This window comes from Chelonia mydas, chromosome 2 (genome assembly GCF_015237465.2).
Source record: "Chelonia mydas isolate rCheMyd1 chromosome 2, rCheMyd1.pri.v2, whole genome shotgun sequence".
In the NCBI taxonomy this organism is placed as follows: Eukaryota; Metazoa; Chordata; order Testudines; family Cheloniidae; genus Chelonia; species Chelonia mydas.
Window position 1 is genome coordinate 118,530,929 of NC_057850.1, and position 14,930 is coordinate 118,545,858.

General features: G+C 38.6%; 1 protein-coding gene and 1 long non-coding RNA gene across 4 annotated transcripts; one reads left to right on the forward strand and one right to left on the reverse strand.

Annotated features, from left to right (window-relative positions):
• Nucleotides 1–191: 191 nt before the first annotated feature.
• LOC119565631 lies at nucleotides 192–6,322 on the forward strand. Of its 2 annotated transcripts, XR_006288732.1 has the most exons (3): nucleotides 192–503; nucleotides 3,921–4,067; nucleotides 5,211–6,322. It is a non-coding gene; the product is annotated as an uncharacterized LOC119565631 (long non-coding RNA). The 2 variants fall into 2 exon arrangements; XR_005224426.2 differs by having other exon boundaries at nucleotides 3,921–6,322.
• Nucleotides 868–14,662, reverse strand: LOC102942826 (heterochromatin-associated protein MENT). 2 transcript variants are annotated; one of them, XM_007058820.4, is made up of 8 exons: nucleotides 14,470–14,662; nucleotides 13,439–13,615; nucleotides 12,252–12,341; nucleotides 10,749–10,886; nucleotides 9,454–9,571; nucleotides 8,514–8,656; nucleotides 4,837–5,004; nucleotides 868–3,538 (listed from the first exon to the last, which is right to left on the reverse strand). In XM_007058820.4, exons 2-8 carry the CDS (start codon nucleotides 13,604–13,606, stop codon nucleotides 3,134–3,136), a joined length of 1,230 nt encoding a protein of 409 aa, XP_007058882.1. In that variant the 5' UTR covers nucleotides 13,607–13,615; nucleotides 14,470–14,662; the 3' UTR covers nucleotides 868–3,133. The 2 variants fall into 2 exon arrangements, with proteins under 2 accessions (XP_007058882.1, XP_027677113.1); XM_027821312.3 differs by having other exon boundaries at nucleotides 12,294–12,341; nucleotides 14,470–14,618.
• Nucleotides 14,663–14,930: the final 268 nt, after the last annotated feature.

The window sequence follows — 14,930 nt, forward strand, 5'->3', positions numbered from 1 at the left end:
CCTCATTGCTCGCGCTGAGAGAGACGCTTGGGGCCCCTTCTCTGCCGTTTGCCTATTGAGTTTCAACGCGGCCCCACTTTCTAAGCCCCCCCCCCCCTCCCCCAGCGCGCTGTTGGAGGAGAGAAGGGTGAACAGAGATCTGGGTGGAGGAGAGACATGCTGGAAAGTTTCAGGCGGGGGGGGCTAGATAGGGACCTCTACGCTGTGCTGTACGGTCTGTGACCCCCCCCCCCCCCGGCCATTTTTTTCTACCAGAACAAAAGATCTAAGTCCATAATAATTTATTACGCCTTAAAACTGAAGGAGAGTGATGCAGGTGGAAAAGAAAATCTATTTTCGTTTGTATAGACGAGGGGCGGAAAGGGGAATGTACTGTACGGTCAGGTTTGGCTGCAAATGTACATTGTGTAAACTGTACATACAGAGTATTTTTCACTTGTGAGGGAGGTGCACAACTGGTTCATTATGATATTTTATGTGGACGTGTACACTCGTCTAGAAAAGTAAGACTTATTTATTTTTGTTTGGGTATAATCAGTTTTACAGTATTTCTTTCAGGCAGCATAAACCCTGCTGGCTTAGACAGATAGTTCTGGTCAGCATCTGTGACTCTAGTACAGCTGTCCTGTGAAAACAGGCTTGTTAAGCAGCTGAACAAATAAAACTCAGATCCAGTGGTGTCACAAGCAGCTGGCACAAAACAAACAATTTTCAGCATTTAATCTGGGCCAAACTGAACCCTGCAGTAATAGAATTCAAATTCACTGACTTCAGTGTACATGAATTAGGTTTGTTGTCTGAATCTATATTTATATATATGTATTTGGGTACATATAGAAAAAAAGTTTTTAAGTATTTTTCTTTGTATTAGTGAGCTACTTATGTTCAGGGAAGCTTGCACACACCGCCTTCTCTGCTGGTTTGAGTTCTGTTAGGGTTAAATTTAATACATGCTGCTCCCGGCAGATTCATAGAAGCAAGTCACTAAGGCCCTGTCTAGACTAGGAAAAAGGAGATGTGTTTGCCAAGTGTGTTAGCGAACATTTCAAATAACATGATTTTAAATACCATTGTGCAGCCTAATGCATACAAAGATAAAATAAAAATAAATAAAAATAAATAAATAAATAAATAAATAAAAATTGCATGAGCCCTGGCTCCTCTTTCATTACAAATTAAGCACTGGGCATAATCAACCCTAGTTAAGTGACTATCATTTTGGAATGGTAACAATGAAAACATACTGTGACTATTAAGAGTGCTTAGAATATTATAGCTTAACAAAACAATACTAACAACTCCCCCCCCCCCACCAAAAAAACCCACTGTCTATAATCAGCTAAATCATCAATTTGAATTGTAGAAACGTAATCTCAGTGTTTTTTTTATTGCTCTAACTGCAAGTCATACACTAGAGTTATGGAGTAAAATATCAGCTAAAAGCACATTGCAATTTGTGTAAATAACAGGAATATCTTTGCTAAACTGCATTCTTGAAATGAAAGCCTATTTTTCTACTTTATTATTGATACAAGTATCTAGGAATGGGTGCAAATTACAACAAGTAATTACATTAACATTACTGTTGTTTGAATGCTGCAGGTGTTAGATCATATGTCGATAACCATTATAGTCAGATAGGAGGCATGCTGGTGAAAGTTCATCAGTTGTCCTCATCAGATCTGTTGGACAATCTAATTTACAAATATTTTCAAAAGATCAGGCACAGGAACAAATATTAGTATGAGCAACATGACACACCTACATAGCCCTCTAGAAACAGTAAGTTGATAAGTTCACTGGCTGGGGAGGCTAGGCCAGTTCACTGACTCTGTACCAACATTGTCAGAGAGCACTGGCAGAATGTTTAGTGCCTCATCCAGAGTCCTTCCTTTGACATCAGTAAAAACTGAATTGGGCCCTTAGGGAGGTAAAGTATGGTCTTACTAAATATAAATGTTTAGTTTAAAGAGCCTCTAGGGAGCACTGAATTTCACATGCTTTTGCCTTAGATTTTATGAAATTACAATAATTTCCAAAATGTTAATTTTCAAAGTGAAAATTTAGACTGAAGATAGTTAACGTTTTTGTACACTTCCAAGTTTATTACATGTCAGACAATAAGATCTCTAAAAAACTCATCACGGTCTATGTGATAACATTTCAGTCAGCAAGATCACACTCCTAATGAAATCAATGGGGGGAAGGTTTGGCCTAATGTTGATTTTCCTGTGCTTCTATGAGCAGTGTTGTTACTGATTTAACAACTCTTTTAGCACTTATGAATGTACAATGTTTGTCCAGCAGACTGATTCTTAAATGGGCCAGCATCTGTCATGTAGACAGAATGGCCTAGTTCCAAATGGAATGTTGTGGACAGAATGTGTGGAGGTTAAATTTCTATTTTAACACTCCGAAAGAACAAAAGAAAATATATTTTGGATGGAAGAAACTTCATAAATACAACTCAAGGCAAATATGAAATTCAGAGTTAATGCTGACTCTCTATCATTAACTGGCCTTGTGCCTGGGATTTGCAAACAAGACTTACTGTGTTTTCAATTACCCTTTGTATACAGACCTGCAATACCTGTGAATAAGAGAGTTAATTATTAAGCACTTGACTGTAGCAGGGTCTAATGTGTCCATGGGCAACAGTAGCAGAGATTAAGAGCCTCCCACCCACCAAAATCATTCTGCATGACTGCTTTAGACCTGTCCCCATCTTGTCTGCAGGCATGGGGATGTGGTCATGGCCTGAACGCCCAGGTGCATTCTCCTGTCTTGTGAACAAGTGGGTGGGGAGGGACAGAGGCTACAGAACCATGACTGGCCCCCATAACACTAGCCAGGAGAGCAGGCTCAGTGCAGTGGGTAGTATGCTGCACTCTGTAATGGGCTGCAGTAGATTACTGTCCCCTTAGTGCAGCAGAGGAGCACAGGAGAAAATGTGCCTCAGTGTGTGTCTGAGGCACAATTACTTCTGGGGCTACTCCTGACAGAGGCAGCTCATGCTCAGGGCTCTAACTAAAAGCGCAAACTAGACCTATGCTTTGAATTTCAGGCTTCAATATGTATTTCCCAGTTGCATGGTGAACACATGATGCTATGTGGTAGCGGAAAGTAACACATTCTAGGGGGAGCAGAATCTGCCAAAGAAAAGGATGCTCTTGGTTTTGTTGTGCCTGATGAAGAAGAGGAAAGGGTGATCTGCCTTAAATCTTACGGCATTTACAGATGCTCTCACTACTACAACGACTGCACCGGAAGCTGCAGCCTCAGTGCCTTCTTCATTGACCTCAACAAAGGACTTGTGAAAAACTTGTAACAAAAACAGATCCTTATGCTCAGACATCCCTGTGAAGTCAGCTTTGTCCAGAATGAAGGCATCTTTCATCCCCATGCTGCTCAAAGTGGACTTGAGGTTATAGCTCTCTTCCAGCTTAATCCTGGGCAGAAACAACTCCACTTCAGTTGTCTTCATCATTTCTGCGCTTGTCCACTTGGATAATTTCTCATAGGTCAATTCCCTCTCTAGCTACAGTGAGTTAAGAAAGAGAGGGAATTAGGCAATTAAAGGGCAAAAATGAAATCATGAGTAAATGAGAAAAGCTGATAAAGGCATGAAACATACATAGCTGCCCCTATGGTATTGCCATTATTATAGGATGTGCTACATGCAAATAGGGTTTGATCCTGCAAGGTGCTCAGTGACGTCACTCCCATTTATCTAAATTGGAGGTGACCTTACGTGCAGGATTGAGTCCATAGAACAAGGGTTCCTTGTTTTTTCTATGTAAACATACATGGGAATGTTCCCTTATGCACATATAGAGCTCTTGTTAATGTTAATAGAACATCTACATGTGCGTGCAAGGAAGACTTCTCCCATTGCAACTATATATGATTGGTGTTCACAGGGTCTTGCAGACAAGTAAGAGGATATGGTCCTTGCCCTGATGTGTTTGCAAACAGAGCATCTGATTTTTCATGTTGTTAAGATCTCTCGGTTCCCATTGCGTTGGAGGCACTCAGCATCTGCGGTGAGGAGCTTAGTCCCTTGCGAGGTGGGTTACTAATTAATTATTTCACTAGAAAAAGAGAGCACAGAAAACAGAGAAAGGGAGTACAGCTCTTGGAAGAGTATTAACTGCAAGGGGCCAGAGAGTCAGATTGTGGTCTACTTTATGCTACCCAGGCAACAGAAACTGGACAAAAGAACTGGCTTCAATAACCAGTATGGAATTCTTGTTTAGGGGAATCACCACATAATGTATAACAAGCACTACACTTCCCACTCAAGAGTAATGCAGGTATCTCAACAGAATTCTGAAAATACGGCATATCACACTAGAGAATCATGTATTCCCTAAATACACATATAATTTTTATGGAATCCACAAAACATGCACATAACGAAACCAATTATCCCCCTTTCTCCTTCCTCACCCTACTTCCTTATGGTTTGTTATTCTCTCATTGCATCACATCTGAAACTAGGCTGTAAGCTATTCTAGGACGCAGACCTGGTCTGTTTGTTCTGGAAAATTCCTTGCACTCTTTTGGGCTTCATCTAGATAATAATACATCATGCCAATGATACTTCTTAACGTTGTACCTTAGATGGTATCGTCGTCAGAACTGCTCAGTTTCACTTCCCAGTTCTTATCCTGCTCACAAAAAGGCACTTGTATGCCATACATTTGTCTATAGCCGTATGCATTAATGTATAGGATGTTGCTAAACTTATGCTGAGCATTATCCCGTAGCTGTCTCACACTGAAGAAACATTGAATTCCACTTTCGTCAACCAGAAATATGATATAATGGTTTTACCTGTTCCAGACCAGTAGATTTATCCTCAATATCATCTGGTAATAGGATGAGCATGCTAAGGTCATTATTGACATATGGAAGTTCAGCAATTTTGACCTTCATTGTTTCCAAGTAGCATATTGGAAATGTATCTTTCAGAAACATCATCTGCACTGGTTTAGTCTTGGTCTGTGAAATTATATATCTCCATAAGAAAATAAATATTACTTCTTCTTTCTTTGAAACATACAGGTTAGCAGTAAATTTTTATGACTTGCTTCAGATGAAATAAGAATAAAATTTTGAATACAGTTTTATGAACCAACGTTGATTGCATGGTTTAACAGGGTTCCTTTCATGAGAAAATATTAATTGTCCTGTTGTTTCTCTCAAAGCACTGTTTTCTGTGACCTGGACTCATCTTCCACTCTTCCCCAGTACATGCGTAATAACTCACAGAAGATGGGACAAAGGAACCGGAAAATTCTGCAAGGATCACCTCAATGAGTTTCCTGACCAGTGTTCCTATTACAGGGAAGACTTCTGAGGAGACAGAGCAGGGGGGGCTCACAGCTCCCAACACTGAAAATTCTGGGGAACTTCTAAGTACAAGGAGAAAGGTCACTGCATGCAGGGGCTGCTTTGGTCTCTTCTCCACCCTGGCAGAACAGAATAACATTGCCTTTGGCTGACTCTCTGGTGGCTTAGTAGTAGCAGTTGTAGAGTGGATTCTACAGATATTAATGATGCCCCATGGATAATAAATACAAAAACTCAGTGTTTGTAAAGTTTCATGGATGCAGGAAGATCACTTAGTTTCAGTTATGGAGGAGTGCTGTGCAAAAGGGTGTGTGTTTGTGTGCTATATTTAGCTGCATGAGAAAGTTAGTAATTTTGGTTTGCAGGAGTTTCATGAAGTCCTTTACAATTTCACTTCATATGTGTTTGCAACTCCTGAGTTCCAGTTTGAGTTTCAGGTGTGAAGGAACCCAGAATCTTACTGTGAAAGCCAGACAGGACTGTCAGGCTTTTCCTGATATTTTGCTTCGTTCCCACACAAACTTTTAAATCTCTCCATGATAGTTGAAATTAAGCCCACATTTGTTTAAAACTGTATCATTGATATAACCAGATCTATAGACTTCACCCATCACTATAGTATTTGAGGACCAGTTTTTAAAGTATTTAGGTGTTGCTCCATTCAGTGTTTCAATGCCTAACTTACTTAGAAGCCTGAATCTCATTTTCAGAAGTGACTTAGGGAACTGTTTGAGAACATTTTTCTATATACTGAAAAGTCACAACCCTACAGTCAAATAATATGGGTGCGTTTGTTAGAAAACCAGTTTGACTTAGTATAAAAGTGAAAGCACCTATATATATGTATATATAAATATATAAAACAAATGAAGAGAAAGTTGGGACAATGAATATATATTAGAAGCTACAGAGTGTAGAAAATTGATAAAGGAAGGCAAAGGGCACAAAGAAAACTATGACCATCAGAGTTAAAGACAATAAAAAAGGAGTTTAAGTATATTAAGAAAAAAAGGAATCCTTGCAATGGTATATGCCCTTTACTGTATGGACATGGTAGAATTGTCAGTAGTAATGTGGAACAGACAGAAGTGTTAAATACTTCTGTTTTGTATTTGGGAAAAAAACATGATATATTCATATCAAATGATGATGAAATACTTTCTACTCCAACAGTAACTAAGGACAATGTTAAACAGCAGCCACTAAAGCTAGACATTTATAAATCAGGGGGTCCATAGAACCCAAAAGTTTTAAACGAGCTGTCTGGGAAGATTGTGGACCATTAATGTTGATTTTTAATAAATTTTGGAACACAGGGGAAGTTCCAGAGGACTGGAAGAAAGCAAGTGTTGTGCTGATATTAAAAAAGAGTAAATAGGATGACCCTGGGTAACTATAGGCTTGTCAGCTTGACCTCAATACTGGGCAGAGTAATGGAAGGGCTGATATTGGACTTGATTAAGAAAGAAGCAAAGGAGGGAAATACAACTAATGCCAATCAACATGGGTTTGTGGGAAATAGATCCTGTCAAACTAACTTACTATCTTTTTTGATGAGATTATTTGGTGGATAAAATAATGGAATTGATACAATAGATTTCTGTACACGTTTAAGTAATACTGCATGACACCTTGATTAATAAACTAGAACAATATAAAATCAACATGGCCCTCGTTAAATGGATTAAAACTCTTTAAATGATAGGTCTCAAAATGGAAGTATAAACTGAATCATCAATGAGCAGTTGTGTTTCTAGTGGGGTCCCACAGGGATTGGTTCTTGGCTCTATGGTATTAAACATTTATATCAATGACTGGAAAAAAAACATAAATCATTTCTGATGAAGTTAGCAGATGACACAAAGATTGGGGGAATGGTATATAACAGAGAGGACAGGTCATTGATACAGACCTATCTGGATTGCTTGGTAAACTGGGCACAGACAAACAATATGCATTTCAATCAGGCCAATGCAAGGTCATACATCTGAGAACAAAGAATGTAGGCCATACTTGCAGGATGGGGCCTTATGGTGAAAAAGAATTTAGAGATCATAGTGGATCATGAGCTCCCAGTGTGATGCTGTGGCCAAAAGGGCTCCAGTGATACTTGGATGTATCAACAGAAGACTATTAAGTAGGAATATAGAGGTTATATTATCTCTTTATTTGGTGCTGCTGCAACCCACTACTGGAATTCTGTGTGTAGTCCTGGTGTCCACACTTCAAGAAGATGTTGACAAATTAGAGAGGGTTCAGAAAAGAGTCACAAGAATCATTAAAAGATTGGAAACCATGTCGCATAGTGAAAGACCTTAGGAGTTCAGTCTATTTACTTATCATAGAGAACTTTAAGGGGTGACTTGATCATAGATTATAGGTACCTACATGGGGAACAGAAACTGATAATATAGGGCTCTTCAACCTAGCAAATAAAGGTATAACAAGAACCAATGGCTGGAAGTTGAAGCTAGACAAATTCAGACTAGAAATAAAGGCACAAATATTTAACAGCGGGAGTAATTAACCATGAGGACAACTTGCCAGGGTTGTGTTGGATTCTTCATCACTGGAAATTTAAAAAATCAAGATTGGCTGTTTTTCTAAAAGATATGCAGTAGTTCAAGTACAGTTATTGGACTTGCAGCAGGAATTTAGTACAGAGAAGTCCTGTGGCCTGTGTTAGGCAAGAGTCAGATTAGACTATCACAACGGTGCTTTGTAGCCTTAATCTAAGTCCCACTGACTTTAAATGAGTGTTAGGCTCCTAAGTCACTTTTGAAAATGGGATTTAGGCTCCTAAGTCCTGTAGGTGCTTTTGAAAAGGTTACCATAGTCTATAGAGCTGCGCAGCTGTCACATTAACGTGCAGTCAGGATATTCACTAATGTTTCTATGTTATATGGGTCCTAGGTTCATATAACATTATATGAACAAACAACAGTCTCCTCTTGAAGCTAAAAGCCATTTTTCAAACCTTTTCTTAAACAATGCAGTAGATGTACTAACTAAATATTAAAATTGTCACAGCTATTTATTTTAGGCCATGCTTTGAGCTAACAATAGTTTTACAATGGAATATGAACTGTGGGTGAGAGATTTTCATGCTATATGGAGGTTTCTTACTGCTCAACAACATTAGCATTGGTGGGACATACCTTGCTCAATCTGAAAGGATTCTCAGACGTGTTTTCATTCAGAAATCTCTTTTCCCACTTTCCTTTGAAGTAAATGGCATTAACCAGGATCAGTGTGGTATTTCCATCAACAGCACCTCTGGGCAACAGATTATGGATTTTCTCTTTCAGAAGGAGAAGAGTGATGTTTTTATTCCAGTGTAGTACAGCAAGTGGCTATTTCTAATCTTGCTTTCTCTTTAGTTATCCATTGGGAATGTATGTGCCTCAGAATCTCTGACCCCTGAGTGAGTTTTCAAACTTAATTAATTTGGCCTTTAAACCCATTTCTAAAACCAATCTTTGTTATTGTGGCACAAGGTGACATGTTGGAAAGAAATTAAAATAATGCAGCATCTTAAAAATATAAAGCCTGAATCTCCACTGCTTTGCCCCTTGTGAAGTCATTTATACTCGTTGATAGTGGGTGTAAAACTCTGCCAAATCAGAATGGTAGCATTTTATACCCATTGCATCCTCCTTTTGCACAGGAGTAAATAAAACAAGGGGCTAGGCTGGGAAGAATCAGGCTCATGGAATAGGGAGTCCATGGTCATAAATCCTGCTCCTGTAGTTCCAGTAATGATGGTGGCCCATGAGACCAGAGGCCCTGCGGGAGCTATTGATTTTTTTAGAGGAAATCAGGTTCTACAGGCTGCTCCCTTTCTTTCTTTCTTTCTGGATTTTATCCAAAACTCATTGAAGCCAATGGGAGTCTTTCCATTGAATTCAAAAAAGTTTGGATCAGGCACTAGAAGCTGTTCAGCTGTTCATTTGTCCACCTCTCTCTCTTCAATTTCCACATTCACTCCACTAGTGCCTGACTACAGGAGGAACACATGTAGAAATGCAACCACCTATCCAAAAGGAATCAGCAACTATAGTGGGAGAAGAGCAAAGCTGTGGTTTGTCCTTAGCTTACCCTCAGTTTGGCTTTCAACCCAGGAATTGATTTCTTTTCTGGCTTGTTCTGTAGCGTTTCTAAAGTTAATCGCTTGTGGCTCTGCATGGTAATATTTTTTAACGAATTCTACGTATCCCTGAAAAGTAGGAGAGAAAATTTGCTATTAAAATAAATTCAAATTGGCATCACTTAAAAAAATTCAGATTGCTGTACAACATAACTACTACAATACTAAAGAGAGTATAATTCAACTGAAGCTAGATGAAATTTAAAAGTAAGATCTATGGTACCGTATATTTGATAATTAGAACTGATTGAATCTCTATTTCAATTCCATGGGAAATTTCCTTTCATCCCAAATCAGAACGAAAAGTTAAAATTTTGAAATTTCCTGTGAAAGGATAATTCTGAAAACATTCTTTTAGGAAATATCAAAATGATGTAATGATAAGAATAACTGGAATACTGTGTGTCTAGTTCTGGAGCCCACAATTCAAGAAGGATGTTGATAAACTGGAGAGGGTTCAGAGAAGAGTCACAAAAAGGGTTAAAGGATTAGAAAACGTAGTGATAGACCCAAGGAGCTCAATCTACTTAGTTTAACAAAGAGAAGGTTAAGAGATGATTACATTCTATAAGTACCTATACAGGGAATAAATGTATAACAGTGAGCTCCTCAGACTAGCAGAGAAAGATATAACACAATCCAATGGCTGAAAGTTGAAGCTAGACAGATTCAGATTTGAAATAAAATGTACATTTTTAACAGTGAGAGTAATTAACCATTGGAACAATTTACCAAGGCTTATGGTGGATTCTCCATCCCTGACAATTTTAAAATCAGGACTGAATGTTTTTCTAAAAGATCTGATCTAGGAATTATTTTGGGGATGTTCTGTGGAAGTCAAACTAGATGATGACTGTGGTCCCTTCTGGCCTTAGAATGCATGAACATTTTCCATTTTAATATGGTTGAAATGCTTTATTGTTTCAACTGTATATAATATGAACTATAAGTAATAATATAAATGTATATTATCTAATATAAAAGTTAAACTGATAATGTCAAAACAAAGCACTTTGACTTTATCGAAATTAAGAGTTTTGATAATTTTTCATCAGAAATGTAGACAAAATCTATACATTCCCACAGAACATTTCAGTTTTAGCACATCAGCATTTCCCATTGGCAAATTGTTCCTTTGGAAAATTTTCAATCCGCTCTATTAATAATCTTGGATTTTGATCAGTATTGAGTGTCATAAATATCTTTCAAAACTTTCTCTTCAGCTTAATAAAAATATTCAACTTACACTAAGGAATTGGTAAGTCTGTTCCCCATACTGTCTGTTGGCAGTTTTAAGCAAGTAAGAAGTTTGGGGTTTGTTGATTAAAGAGATTAATTCCTGGAACTCAGAATGAATGTCTTCAGTTTTGCAGTCCTCAGGTTCCTTTAAAAGGGACACAATGAACTTGGAAATTACATTTCTTTATTAAAGTATTGTACTAAGATTACTACAGTTGTCAGAAGTTACTGGGGGGAAGGGATTACTCTATTTTTTCTGTTTATTGACTCTGTGCATTTGACTGAATTGTCTGTAATCAGATTTATTGTTTCCACTGGACAGTGAGCAGATCAGTTTCTCCCTTGCTGCAAAGACCTTTACAAACATCATCAGGTGAGTACTTAGAGCTGCAGTTTAGGTGGGACTCAAAATTTGAGCTCTACTCCTGCACCATGAAGACTGTGGTATTCAACACAGGGTCACCCAGCTCTGGTGGAGATCACATCTCTGATGGAGCACACCTGTGTTGGAGATGAGGAAGATCACATCTCCTCAGCATGAGAAGCAGCAATGGAGTGCCATTACTGAGGGATTATTAAAGGGGAGCAAGTTAGGGAACTTAGAAGGTGAGAGATAGAGGCCTCTGTTTCTCTTAAAAAACAGAAGACTTTGTCTAACAAACCATCCTTAGTTCAGCAGCCAGGGATTCCCTGCTGACGAATTACAGCTGGTTCATCTGCAGAAAATGCTGGCACAGAGGCTTTTGAGACATCTTCAGGAAGAACATTCACCCCTATCCCTGACCCACTCCCAAAATGATGAGAGGAAAGGGGCTTGTCCTTAGGGCTGTCTGAGGAGCAGAACACCTCAGGCAGCTCCCCACTCTGGTCTAATGAACCAAGGCAGATCCATCAGAATGCATCTGCTGGGGAAATAAGGGTATCGTCTCCTCCGCCCCATCTCTCCAGCAGTACATGCACCTGGCCATTCTCCTACCTTTCCACAAGCACTTTCCAAATCTTCCCTATACTCCCTATATATTGTCACATACCCCTCTCCCGCCTTAACTTCCGCATCATGCTTTCCCTCTTTATATCAACACATCATACCCTTTACAACTGCACATATTCCTGCAGGATATGTCTGTACCTATCCAGTCTCTGAGGTCAGAGTTCAGGTTTTGCATTGCAATGTGGGTTAGAGGAATTCTGTGTGTGTGTTGTCCATCTGTACATGTGTGAGGTGGAAGGGAGTTCCCTGGGAAGTCCAGAGTCAGTGGTGTGTTGCGTTGCTGTTCAGGAGTGTGAATTAAGGTGCCTTTCCTGCCTTTGAAGGTTTGAGTGTGTGTGTTTTGCACTTAAGCAACCTTAATTGGTTATTAACTACAATTTGGGGGAGGGGGGAGTCAATATAGATGTAAGCTGAAAACAAACAACCAATAGCATGATTCAAACTGATGCTGCTGTTGAACTTTCCTATTCCCAAAGAACAGCGGATTTGTTTCTCTGATATTTTTGTTCTAAAGAATACCATCCTCCTTTTCTTTGGCCTCCCACGAGAAGTTCTTGTCACCTGCAAACAGCCTCCTCCGGTTCCTGTAGTTTTCTTAAAATGAAGCACCTGCAAACAGAGTTTGTAAAGATAGTAAATATATTTGAAGACAGCTATCTAAGACAAATGTACACACAAATTGATTTCTAGTGACCTAATTGGCAAAACCTCAAATTTATTAAAATTAGTCAGCAAAGATGGTTGCTACTTAGCCTGCTAAGGACACTATATCTATGATTTTCAATGACGATTTGAATGTAACTGAGACCCAGGTCATAACCACACAGCCATATTGCTGGCTTAATAACAGATCATCATTATGAATCAGGTGGAAATTAACTTAGACATATGGTGAGACCATGTAAAATTCATGGTGGCTTCTGCCATGTATTATTATACTCTGTTTATTATTGGGCATCATTGTTGTGCTAGATGCTGTACGATATATAAAGGCTCAGTGCTGCCCCTGGGGTTTACAACCTATATTAAAAAGACAAATGCAGTTTAGTTGCATAATACACAGAATGGCCATATAAAGGTGTAGTCACAGAGCCATCAAATGGTAATGATCAGATACATTTATGCTCAAAGCATAGGTAGCAGCAACAACAAAACACAATTCAAGATATGATCCCTGCAAATTACAATGGTTATGCAACTTTATCATTTTTATTAACAAAATTCAGGCAAATGTAAATAGACTGAAATAGGACTAAACTGAAAAGGTTTCAGTTGTGCGTGTAAGACAACTGTCATGGAAGAGCTATAGACGAACCAAGCCACATTTTCAGTATTGGCATTTATTTGTGTACAGAACGCTGATATTCACATCTTAGAAACATGTTTAAAATAATGTTAAATTGAGTTTTAAGGGAAAGCTAAAATGGAAGATCAGGTTCTAAACTATTGGGGCAGCTCCTATCTGGCAAACCAGCAGCACCACTCTGGGAAGTTGTTTTCTCCTGGTAGAATTGGATGGGAAACTCTGAAATTAGTTAAAATTGCAGTGAATTTGTTCTTCCCTGTAATCTACCCAGCGTTTCCAGTCACCATTCCTTCAAAGATATTGTGTTTAATACTGTAGTATATCAGGTTGTTGTAGCATGTGTAGGAACCATTTGTCATATCGAGACATATACAGTACATAGCCAAATTTCACAACCTACCTCAGCCATCTGGGTTGCAGTGTTACCTTTTGCACCCGCATAAGTCATGGCCAGAGCAGATGAGATACTCCAAGGGGAAAAGAAAATGTTTTTGCCTTTAAAAGATTCATTCAGCTTTTTGAAAAAGCTGAGAGCAAAGCTACCATTTGATGCTGAGAGAGAGTCCATTGCTGAAACCTAAGACAGATATATGAAGACAGAGTGTAACAGTTTGACTTCATTGGAGCCAAGATTTTACCTTTGGTCTCCAGCATGCGTTGTTTTCTCTGTATCATAACAAACTAACTTTCCAAACTTCCTTAGAATATCTGACCTATAGTTTCTGCTGTAAATCAATCCCTAGGTACTTGTATGACACACAAATCATATCATGCACTCTCTTTACTGTTATATAAAGATTTCAAAATGACTTAGGCACCTAACCTGCTTTGGTGCTTTTGAAAATACCAGTAGGCTCCTCTCTGCATCTTTAGGTGCCTAAATACCTTTGATAATCTGGACTCAGTACTTGGCCTCTTTGGTTTCTGTGGCTGTCAACAAGGTGCATTATGGAGTATCCAAACGCATAGTAAATCATGGATTCTTTTGTTATGAGAAGACTAACAAGAGGATGACAGAATAAAAATCTTTTTCTTCCGCCTCAGGGGAACAACAATTTAGTGCTTGGCCCATTAATTTGCTGTGTTGTACCATCTCACAGCAAGAACTACCACCTGAATATATTTATCCTTACTTATCTAATCTAAGATTTTAAGGAACAGGATTGTCATCTACTCAAGAAAATTCTTCCTTTGATTGATTAACTTGCCCTGTATCAGCATCTTTTCTTAAACTCTGAAGTATATAATACCTATACTCTGTTTTCTAAGAACTGAAATCTAAATTAAATTTACAATGCAAATGTGCAATCCCTGTTTTACTGCATGACATTTAATTTATTATAATTTAATCTGCCCTGTCAGGCATGGTTTAAGTAGTTAAGAAGAAGTTTCAAAGAAAGCTAATTATGTATATATGAATATTTACATTACCTCAGATTTCTGTGAGAGAGAAGGAATTACTTGTGTCGTCGGCTGGGTTCTGGGTCTGTTTGTTAGGCAATAAACACTTTTAGAAATATAAAACAGTTGTGCTTCCTTCTGACCTACATCCTCCACTCTTACTGCCCTATGTGTTTCGCCACCTATGTTTACCCCTCCTCCTCACCAGTTTCCAGAACTTTCTGTTGTAAAGCTTGCCCCAATTGTTGCCATACCCTATATTAGTTTGGCAATAAATACGTCTAGAAAAGAAATGAGATTGCGGCTCACTCTCCTTCTAGCCTTCACTCCTAGTCCCCAATATGTTTCCCCACCTAAACCTACCCTTACTCCTCACCACTTTCCAGAAATTTTTGTTGTAATTGATTATTGATCCATTGTATTTTAAACATCAAATCTTAGAGATTTAGAAGAGGAATACAATGATCTTATAAGATCTGCTATTTTAGGCA

Excerpts from the sequence above, each read along its gene's own strand:
- LOC102942826 (XM_007058820.4), bottom strand. The coding sequence starts at position 13,606 with ATGGACTCTCTCTCAGCATCAAATGGTAGCTTTGCTCTCAGCTTTTTC. Across the intron at positions 9,572-10,748 it reads AGACTTACCAATTCCTTAGT|GGATACGTAGAATTCGTTAA; the intron begins GTAAGTTGAATA and ends CCTACTTTTCAG. Across the intron at positions 3,539-4,836 it reads AATCTACTGGTCTGGAACAG|CTAGAGAGGGAATTGACCTA; the intron begins GTAAAACCATTA and ends AACTCACTGTAG.